This window comes from Kogia breviceps, chromosome 18 (genome assembly GCF_026419965.1).
Source record: "Kogia breviceps isolate mKogBre1 chromosome 18, mKogBre1 haplotype 1, whole genome shotgun sequence".
In the NCBI taxonomy this organism is placed as follows: Eukaryota; Metazoa; Chordata; class Mammalia; order Artiodactyla; family Physeteridae; genus Kogia; species Kogia breviceps.
In genome coordinates this window covers 45,632,940-45,643,411 of record NC_081327.1, presented here as the reverse complement: position 1 = coordinate 45,643,411, position 10,472 = coordinate 45,632,940, and the positions used below count along the sequence as shown (strand labels likewise).

At 58.1% G+C, this 10,472-nt stretch overlaps 2 protein-coding genes across 10 annotated transcripts in view; both read right to left on the bottom strand.

The window, feature by feature from the left end:
* Positions 1-3,227: 3,227 nt before the first annotated feature.
* Positions 3,228-4,583, bottom strand: EXOSC6 (exosome component 6). The gene has a single exon (XM_059046095.2). It carries the CDS (start codon positions 4,509-4,511, stop codon positions 3,693-3,695), a length of 819 nt encoding a protein of 272 aa, XP_058902078.1. The 5' UTR covers positions 4,512-4,583; the 3' UTR covers positions 3,228-3,692.
* Positions 4,584-5,741: 1,158 nt separating this feature from the next.
* AARS1 (alanyl-tRNA synthetase 1) overlaps positions 5,742-10,472 on the bottom strand; it is a 57,771-nt gene continuing 53,040 nt past the window's right edge. For all 9 annotated transcript variants that reach the window (XM_067019558.1, XM_067019560.1, XM_067019561.1 and 6 more), the window contains 7 exons: positions 10,205-10,389; positions 8,863-8,971; positions 8,073-8,186; positions 7,406-7,525; positions 7,196-7,282; positions 6,676-6,789; positions 5,742-6,268 (listed from right to left, as the gene is read on the bottom strand). In XM_067019558.1, coding sequence (XP_066875659.1) covers positions 6,083-6,268; positions 6,676-6,789; positions 7,196-7,282; positions 7,406-7,525; positions 8,073-8,186; positions 8,863-8,971; positions 10,205-10,389 — 915 coding nt within the window. In that variant the 3' untranslated portion in view covers positions 5,742-6,082. The remainder of the gene's footprint in view (positions 6,269-6,675; positions 6,790-7,195; positions 7,283-7,405; positions 7,526-8,072; positions 8,187-8,862; positions 8,972-10,204; positions 10,390-10,472) is intronic.

Sequence of the window (10,472 nt, the reverse complement as noted above, 5' to 3'; positions counted from 1 at the left end):
CGGAACGTGCCCCTAACAGAACCCAGCTATGGGGAAGCTGGTTTGCTGTGGTCTCCCAAAGTGACCTTGATCAAGTCCCTAGGGTCTCTTCTGGTGAAGAATCCTGGGATTCTACGGAAAAGCTGCATACATCAGTTTCTCCAAATTAAACTGGAGTCGAGGCAAGGATTCTGGCCCTGGACAATGACCCTTTCCTCGTTTCTATTTCAACAGCAACTATGACCTGGATTACAAGCTGTACAGGGAAGATTTCCCCTACAGGTAGGTGGGTCCTGCCCCCTCAGTCCTCTGGGCAAGCAGGTGGGGCTAGTTGGCCTGACTCCCTCTCCATCCTGTCCATAGGGTGTATGAATACCAGAGGATCCCTCCACCAATCAACCGTGTGCCTATCAAGATCCGGAGGACCCATATGTGCATGGGGGTCAAGCACAACTTCAGCCCCCACAAGGCTCCCAGGAACAGTCAGCTGACCCCCAAGATAAAGCGTGAGTGAGGGAGCACAGCCCTCACCTGCAGGGCTAGGGGAGAACTGGGCGGCCCCTAGCAGTGAGGGTGGGTTCAGGAGTCCTCGCAGCACTGCCCTTTGCCTCCTGAACCTGACTGACACCAACTCTGGCCCCTCTCCCAGCAGTCCAGACTGAGGAGCTGCACTCCATCAGGGGAGAACTGAGCCAGATCAAAGCCCAGGTGGACCGCCTGTTGGACAGTGTGGAGCGCATGGACCAGCTTTCAGGTCAGGTCCCCCCAAGTGTGGGCCCAGGCCACACTCTTAGCAGGCTCCAGGTTTTCCCACTCCTGAAGGTACCAGGGGGTCCTGCCTCCTGCTTTCCCTGGGTGCCCGGCTCCTCCTCACCCTCCCTGGAATTCACTTCCCCCCACTCCCTCTGGGTGCCTCTGTGGCTTGAGGACCCTTTTGGCTTCTAGATTGTTCTATGACCCCCACCCACTCAGCAGCTGTCTGGAGCCAGAGCAGTGTCCCAGCCCATCCCCATCTTGTCCTCTCGAGCCCTCGATACCTGAGATCAGTGCTGGGCATCAAGTGGCATCTTTGGGGTTAGCTGGCGCCTTCAAATCTAGCCGCTGACCAGTGACTCTCCCTGTGCAGAGACAGAGGACTGTGAACAGAACAGGGGCTCTGGGAGTAAAGGTTCCTCATGCAGAACCACTGAACCCCAGCAGGAGCCCAGGGGCCAGAGGGCCCATCCAGAGGCGGACAGTTCCCAGAACACAGACCTGGAGGCAGTGAGTGGCCTGGCACCTCCCCCCATTCTCACCCTCCTTGTGTTTGGGCCCTTGTGGCCTCTCTGTGAGCAAGGGAGGGACTTGGGTTTGTGTGGGAGACCACGATGGTGGTTGCGGGGAGGCGCCTGACTTCCATCACAGGCAACGCCCAGGAGAAGATGGGGCCCTGCCCTGTTTTTTCTCCTCTCTTAATTCGGGCTTGGTTGGCTCAAATGGACCAGGGGCTACAGCTGGGCAGCTGAGCCAGTTCCGGGCTGAAATACCATCTCCTCCTGGAAGGTGGGTGGGGAGGGGGCTTTGAGCATTGTACACGGAATATCACAGGTGTACCCCATGGCCCCAGATCCCTTGCCCAAAAACCATCTGGTAAGCCTGCCCCTGCCCACCTGCTGCCCCAGGGTCTTTGGGCTGTCTTGCTTTGTACCACACTCCCTAGGAAAGGTGGAACACACTGACCTTCCTGGACTGAGAATATCCAAACCTGGATCTGATAACAGCCTTTTATGCAGCTTCAAAGGGCCCAAATGTTCCCTGCCCTACCATTTCCTCTTCTCCTATTGGTGGTCCCTGAGATGGGCCAAGCCCCTACTGTTGCTAGCGTCATCTCAGCAACGCTGGGGCTGCTGGGGGGTTGGCAGTGAGGAGCTTCCTTTCCTCCACTTGCCTAGCTCTGGCCTGCGGGCTCCAGGGGACACTTACTGCTGCTCAAGACTGAATCACATCTAGGAAGACTGGGGTAGGTGGAGAAAATGCCTTCTCCTGTCTGGTGGTCCTGGGTTCATTCCCAAGTCTCAGGAAGAATCTACAGTAGCCCTGAGATGTCAAAGCTGCCAACGAAGGGAGGTGAGGGTGAGAGATTGGGAGTTGTTAGCAGATGGCCCTCCCTTTCCCAGCCATACCTCACCTCTCAGCCCTCTGGGCTAGAGCCCTGCTTCTGCTTCTCCTACAGGTGAAGAATCATGCAGCAGACCAGGAAGGCAGCCAGTAGAAGGCTGGAACCCCTCCAGGCTCATCAGCTCCAGGCACCTTCCCGAGTGGTTCCTTTCCTTGCCTTGAGTGATTTTCCAAAGGCCTCTCAGTGGCACCCATGCAACCCATTCTGGAGCAAGGGCAACGGAAATGGAGGCACGGCTCAGCCAGACCAGCCAGGAAGCCTCCCCCCAGTGCTGGCTTTAGCTTTGGTCATGTTTCCAGATGACAGGCTGGGGACTGGCAGGGAAGGGAAGAGGCCTGCAACCGCCCAGCACCAGCTCACCATTCTTATAAAGCTGAGGCCCACTCGTGGAAGGGGCAGCTGGACGGGGCCCAACTGGGAGCATAATCAGCCCTCTCTGACTGCAGGTACCGTTCCAGCGGCTCTTCTCCCTCTCAAAGCCCCCAATCCTGTCTGATGTCAATAGGGGTATCCTTTTTGTGTCACTTCTATCTTGTTTCTTGCTGATGTGATACCATGTATTTATTTCAGATCTGCTTTGGAAATATGTATTATGTCACTGGGGGAAAATAAAATTTATATATTTTTTTCTCTTGATCAGGGGTTCTTGGTGTGGTCTCCAAGCCTTATTCTGGCCCTTTGGCTGTCCCAGGCCAACCCTTCCTAGAGAAGCTGAGCAGGCCCGAGACACACAAGCTCAGAAGCTCACACCAAACCAGGGCAGAAAGGGCACCAGGCTGCCCCGCTTTTCTCCAAACCAGACCTGAGCACAAACCTGCAGGGCTCAGGAGCCACAAAGGGAAGATCCTACCCTTGTGGTCAGACAGGCCAGCTCTGCCCTACAAAATGGACAGACTCCATCTCCATCATCCAGAAAGTCTCACTCCTGGCAGTTCACGTGCCCTCTCCCAGGAGCCAAGACTGGATGAGGGACACTAGGACACATATAAGATAATGCTGTCCCAAGCCCTTGACACCAGGAGTCCGAGAACACACTACTCAGCTCGGAAGAGCCTTGCTCTCTTAAATCCTGTACCAAGAACAACAGAACTTTTCAGATATAAAAGAGTTTTTGTTTTAGCTCAGATAATAAGTGGGAAAGCACAGCCCCCTTGTCCATTCTCTCAAAAGCAGCCCAATAATATAGGAGGGGTTCACTGGCTGGCCTGCATAGGGTCCATCCCTTACGAGACACTAGCTCCAGGTTCCACTTTCCAGGTAAGTCCAGCTGAAGTCCTTTCCAACTTGGGGGTCAGGCTGCATTCGCAGGTTTCTTCAACTGAGTCGTGGCTGGGAGCCAACTCAATGAGAAAAGTTCCTTTAACGGAACAGTTTGTAAAAAAAATCATCCCAACACAGCTGTCCAGTGCATCAGTTCTGAGCACGCCTCCCCAGATCCTCTCCCGTGCTCCGAGTTCTCAGCTTGGCGCACGCAGTCTGCAAGCCGACGGCGCGGGTCCTTTCGGGGACAGCGGCAGCTTGGTCCTCGGCGTCCGTCGTGGCTCAGGGTTCTGCTTCAGGGCAGCGTGGCGGCGCCCCTCCGGCGGGCGGCCCGTACTAAGCACTGCTGCAAAACGGGGTAGAGGCGCTGGCAGCCCTCGAGACCCAGGCGCACGGCCTCCGCCCAGCTCTCGGTCGGGCCGCCCTCCCCGCTGCCCAGCAGCCCGGCCACCTGGTTGAGCACCGGCATAAGCGCCACGGTGAGGCCGGCGGCGGCGCGCTCCTCCTCTAGCAGCGTGGGGTCCAGCAGCCAGATGGGCTCGGGCCCCGGCGCGCGGCTTAAGCCGCAGCCCACCACGAGGTCGTACATCTCGATGCCCGCGTCGGCCAGGGCGATCGCGGCAGCCGTGAGCGCGGCGGCCAGCGCCGAGCCGCCGTCCTCGAGCAACAGCGCCGACACCTCGACTTGCGCGCGCGGGTAGCGGCCCAGGCGAACGGCCGGCTCGAGCGCCTCCTGCAGCGCCAGCGCCAGCTCACGCTCCTCGCTGCCACCCGGGGGAGCGCGGCGCCGGCGGCCCGAGAAGGGCGCGCGGCGAAAGTCGCAGAGCAGGCGGCCCCGCAGCGCGGCCGGGGTCTCGCCGCCCGCTCCGGCCGGGCCGCCACCGCGCTCACCGCCCTCTACCTGGCGTGGACCGGACACTGCACACAGCACCTTGGTGCCTCCCGCTTCCAGGTAGGCCGAGCCCTTGGCCTGGCTCAACAGCCCGGCGCGCGCGTACACAGGCCGGAGCCGCGTCGGGTCGCGAGCGGTCGGCACCTCGTCCTCGTCGGTCGCGTACAACTGCGGCGGCTGCGAGTCCTCGGGCCCGCGGATGCGGCGGTTGTCCCCGGGCATGGCGGCATCTGACGTGCGAGCCGCCTTCACCCGTCGGCCCCACCTCGCGTGCGGGCTCTTCCGCCAGCTCAAAGCCGCGCGCTCGCGCGAGGACTGTCGGGATAGCGGCAGGCCGCCCCGCACCGCCCCCTGCCGCCCCGGAGGGAGAACGGCGAGCGCTGCAGAGTCCTGGGGCCGCCACAAGGACGCCCAGAGCTCGGTGGATGGATGTACCGGGCAGGCCTGCAGAAGTGGGACCTAGGCCGGCTCAGCTGACCTCTAGCCTTTGTGCTCAGGGTGTAGGGCTTCTTCCTTTCACTGTGAAGCTGTAATTATTTTAATTTTGCACTTATGTGTGTGACTGTTTTATCCATGTTCCCCACTGCCTTGCCCAAGAGGGCAGTGACCTTCTGTCTTGGTCACTCCTGTACTGTCAGTGCCCTGGCTGGCATAAACGCTTGTCGAGTGAATAAATGGAACTACGTCTCTCCTGCTCTGGATTGTGTGAGCTCTTTGTATCCCTAACACTCCTCACCTGGCATGCACATATTGCAGCCAAAGGCCTCAGCACCCTCCCTCTGTCTGCTTTCCATACTCCTTACCCCCAGGCCTTGTGACTGCTGGCCTCTGCTTCTTCTCTCAGCATAGACCTGCTTTTCCTCGTCCCTCAAAGTCAGCAGGCCTGAGAATGACCCAGGGCCCCAGAGCCAGCCTGCTGTACTCAGGGGACATGAAATCAGCCAGAGCGGGCACAACCAAGTACTGTACACTACTGCTACCAAACCCAACTGTCTTCAGACTTGGGCGAATGGACGCAGAAACAGGTCAGAGTCTCCAACCTCACCGTCCAAGTGAGGTCCTGGAACCAGGAATGACATGGCAGTCAAAGGAGTGGGGGGAGGCAACTGATGTACCCTAAACACCTCCTATACCAAAGAATGCCTCTGACCTCACACCCAACCTGCACATCAAGTGAGGAAAAGGGATATGGGCCTAAGAAATGAAGATATTTTCCTACAAGGGACTATTCTGTGGACCACCTCCACGATGTCGAGGAAAATCCAGCGGCCATTATTCCCGAACTTCAGAGGTCTGGGGCTAGACTTGGCAAGGACTGCGACCAGAAGCCAGTTGGAGCCACAGCATTTATTCTACAGACACCCAGGGAGCCACAGGCTGTCACAATGGGGGCACCCGTGGGGGGCGGTCGTGGGGGGGAGAGGGGAGGAGGAGATAAGAAATCACACGGCATTATCGAGTATTGCACATGGTCCTTTTATTCTCTGCAGCAAAAACAATTCCTCCCTGCAGGCCCAGAGCCTTGGGTCTGCAGCGAACTCTACAGACACAATCCTGGGGTAGTGGTTCTAGACAGATGGCGCTGATGCGCTCGGGGCAGAAGCGTAACGTGGGAATTGAGTCACAGGCTGGCTCCCAGGTTAAGTTCCAGTTACTGCTGGGTTAGGAGGACAGATGGAGCTGTTTAAAGGTCCCAAGATTAGAATGTCCTTGTGGGGGATGGAGCGCTCCTGGCTGGACGGATCCATCTGGGTGCAGGGGAGATGCCTCCTCATGGAAGCCGCCCTTCCCCCTCAGTTCTTCACATCTCCCAGGTGGAGCTGGGCAAAGGAGGTGGCCAGCTGCAGCGCCTCCTGCAGGCAGCCCACGTTCTTGCCCGTGGCCTGAGCGGACACATCTTTGCCTCCACCTTTGCCATCCATCAGACCTGACACCTGTTGCACCCACTCACTGGCTTTCAGGCCCCGGTTGGCTGCATTCTAGAAGACAGGAAGGAGAAGTGGGGGTCAGGACAGAGGACGGGATTGAGGGAGACAAGGAGACGGGTGGGATGGAAAAAGGATGGGGGAGCCTGACAGCCAATTCTGCCCTGGGTAATGCTGCCAGAGCTAAGAGAGATCCTACAGTGGGTACGACAGCCAGGGCAAGGCATACCGAGTAGCAAAGCCAGCACGGTTAAACATATCCACCAGGGAGGGGAGAGCCTGAGGGGAAGGGGTGCTGGGGAGGTGACAAACAGGTGAGCAGGAAAATGGCCACTTCTAACAGGGGTTGCACAAACACACATGGGTCTTGGCAAACAGGTGTAAGAAGAACCGAGCTCCCTGAGAAAAGCTATGGCCACTGGCACGGAGCTGCTGTGAACAAGACTGCAGGGCACTCTGACCTGGGGGACTTGACACAAGCACGTGATCTTGCCAGCCTCATTATCCACTGTGAAAAGCATGGCAGACGTCTTGGGGGAATGCGTCTTGAAGAGCTTCAAGGCTTCATTCAGGGCCTGTGGGGAGAACCTGGCATCAGGCCATGGCCCTGGGGAAGGGGGCCACGCTCTCCACAAGTGCAGCAGGTCTGCCGAGCTCAGTTCTCAGAGTGCTCCCACCCCCTACCCCCTTCTAAGAGCAGGGGCTGGTCCCCGGAGCCTGGATGGAGGACTAAGCACAGGGCCTCGCCCACGCTCTGGCTCGGAGCTTCGCCTTCCACCTCAAGGAGCCACAGCTCTCCAGCCACCAGCTCTCTCCATGGCTCAGCCCAACCTCAGTCCCAGAGAGTGGGCCGTCAGGCAACTACTCTGCTCAGAGCCACAAGGCTCCCACTTCAGCCACCACAAGGCTGAGACTCCGAGAGGAGGAGACAAGCAGCAGACAGGCGCAGGGCGGCACCATGGAGCCCCAACCCCGGCTTGCCTTGGCCGAGGCGCCGCTCTCCATCTCCAGGATGACAAGGGGCTGGTTGGGGCTGCTGTCAATGAGCTGCTTTGTCTTCTCCAGCACCTGCAAGGAAGGGAGTCCAGAGGAGAGGCCTCAGGTCAAAGGCTCAGACTCCGAGACCCAGCGAGCAGCCTGCACAGCCTTTTCTGGGTAAATCCTCCCGGCCCCTGCACTGGCAGGACTCACCCGCTTCTGGACATCGGCTTTGTTAGCCCGGTCTAGGTCATCCATGATTTTCTTCAGGGATCTGAGATTCTCCCGGAATTCGTCCTTCTGCCACTGAGGGATGACTGCGGTGGCCAGAGCCTGGAACCAGGACAGGAACACCGCTGGGAGCTGGGCCACGCGGAGCTAGGATGGGAGCCCACCCCACCCTTCTGGCTTCTGACACCAAAGTCCCCCAACCAGTGTCCAGAAGGAGAGAGAACACAAGAACAGAAAGGAATCCACTGGCCTTGAGACCAGCCACTTTATGAGCAGCTGCATCAGTGGTAAGGAGCAGGACTAGAGAGAAAGGGGCAGAAGAGCACTGGGATCCTCTGTCAGACCTGGTCCCCCCGAGGCGGCGAGCACAGCCTGTCATGGGCTAATGGGAAGCCCCGCATATTAACAAACACCAGGAGGCCTGGAGACAGTGGGCTCCCACAGCGCCTCTCCCAGCCCCCTCAACACCGGGGCCCAACAGTGCTCAGAAGGGGCTGCCCTGCCATCGGCAACGGGGACAGCAGCTGGTTCCAGGGGTCTGCAGGCCAGGATCCGGGAAGTCCCCTTTGCAAGGCTGCCGGACATGGGAAGTCAGTCCAAAGGCCCACCGCACCGAGAACCAGGACCTGAGGAGGGAGGCCGCCCCTACCTCGCCGAGGTCCGCGATCTCCCTCTGCACCTCCTTATTTGGCGCAGTCTGGGCCTTCACTTTGGCCTCCATGACAGAGAGAGATTTCTCCAAGCTCTCCGCTTTCCTGAGCGCCTGGCAGGAGGACAATCAGAGTTGTAAACTGTGGTTCAGGCAACTTTCAGCTTCACGACTCTGTCTGTAAACGGTGGCAGACACTGATGGCAGGCTACGGAACAACACAGCCCCAGAACACCAGAACTTTCTCTTCCTTCAGGAGCAAGTGTTTGCAGCCTCATGCCCCAGAAAGGAGCACCCTCCTCACACACCTGGCCAGCGGAACTCAGGTTCAGGGGGTGACGGAGAACTCATGAGCCAGGAGCCCTTCCCACCTATGCAATCATCACTCCTCAAGCCTCGGCACACGGCAGGCGTGAGCTACAGTCCCCACCTCCTGAGCAACTGTCCCCGTACTCCATGCGTCTCAAACTGGGTACATACCCCTAGGGAGATGTGGCTAAGTTCTGGGGGCACAGAAGCCACAGCAAAACTATGGCCTAACCCTCCTAGACACAGACATCTTATGGCAGAACTTACCTATATTTTAAAAGATTAAATGTAAGACAGCTAGAACATTTTGTGCGGTGCTGGCTTTCTTCCGCCAGGCGCGGTAGCGGGAGGACACTCTGGAGGGAGTGCTGTACCTCCGATTCTGACCGCAGCGGCCACGTGACCATCGGCACCGTGGATCCACAGATTGGGCCCCGCTTGCCTTGTTCAAGTAAGCCACAAGCCAGCCTGACCTGCTCACCTTCTGGGCTTCGGCACCTGTGACAGCAACAATCCTCCGGATGCCCTTGGCAATGGCTTCTTCACTCACAATCACAAAAGCTCCCGCGTGACTCGAATTCTGCAGATGCCTGAATGGCAGAAGGCAAAGTTCATGGTCCTCACGGCGCCCAGGAGCCCTTGGCTGGCAGGCAGGAGCCCTAAGTGGTAGCTGCTCCCAGGGAAGCTCCCTCAAGGGGATGATGAGAAAAGGCCCTTCGTGTTTATTTCAGAACGCAGCTGTGGCCTGCAAGGGGCAGGCAGTCAGAGAGGGCCTGGCTGCGGCCGACACTGAGCAAGGCACCACGCTCCTGTGCCTCAGTTTTCTCATGCATGAAATGTGGATAGTCCTCCCTCACAGGACTGCTGCCTCCTGTCCCTGCTCAACAGCCTGAGAGTATCGGTGGATTCCCTTTCAAGTCTTACCACAGCACCTCAGACAACCCCGGGGGCTCAGAGAACCTCAGATACTCCTTTACTCTCAGCCACTCCGCAAGGATGATGTAAAGTCTCCAAAAGCTGTTTCCAGTGCTCTAGAGAGTGTCATGTAGAGAGGTATTAAGGCAGATGAGGGACTCAGTTGAAGGCCCAATGCTGCTGGACAGAGGGAGGCCTGGAATGCGACCTCCCAGATCCCTGCCCCGTCCTCCATGCACCCACCTGCTCTCTGCCTGCCTGAGGCTCACAGGAGGCCCTGGATGGGCTCTACCATGGCCTTAAGGATGTTTTTTTTTTCCCCCTGATTTCTGTGCAAGCAGGAACTTCCCAGGCCACCAGACGGTCCCAGAAAGACCCCAAGGGCTACGGAGGACTCCAAGTTGGCAGAAACATGTGGCTGCCCACAGCCAAACTGAGCCAGGTCTACCGTGGGGCCTGACTCAGGGGCTCCGAGACAATGAGGTTAATTCCGCAGATGCTGCTCAAGCCTGCAAAGGGAACTACGCGAGGCCCTGGGAATGGAAAGGGGCTAGGACCAGGTCAGAAGCTCCACGGCCCTGCTGAATCATGAATTCCCAGGCCTTCTGTCGTCATCCGTCCGGGGAACGAGAGCAAGCCACTGTAAGTGTTAAGATGACATTTTTCACCTCCCCTCCTTGGAAGAACATTTCATCACACACCCAGTAAATGGCAACGTGAGACACTGAGGGGTCTGATGGGAGCACGCAGACGCTGATTCCTGGGAAGGCTGTTTGGCAACTTCATTTCTGAGGGCGCTGTTTCAACCTTAGACAATCGAGAGCTGGTCTAGCCTATTACCCACACCTTCCAAGGGTAACACAAATTAACAAAAGGCAGGTCCCCCCACTGCTCCCCGAGGTACTCACGTTCCCCCACAGAACTCAACAGAAGTGAGCGAGCCAGCAGGACCGGAGGGGTCATCCAACAGCTCAGACACCGGGACCCCAATAGAGACGACTCGCACAGGGTCAGGATAGGTCTCATCAAACACAGCCCGCAGGCCCTGGATGCCTTTAGCTGCTGCCAGAGGACAATCCTGGGTGTAGACAGGCTGCCACGGAAAGAAGATAGGAAAAAAAGCTGGGGAAAGATCTTCTCTGAAGGTGCAGTAGGAAGCAGCAGGGAGAGTGCAGT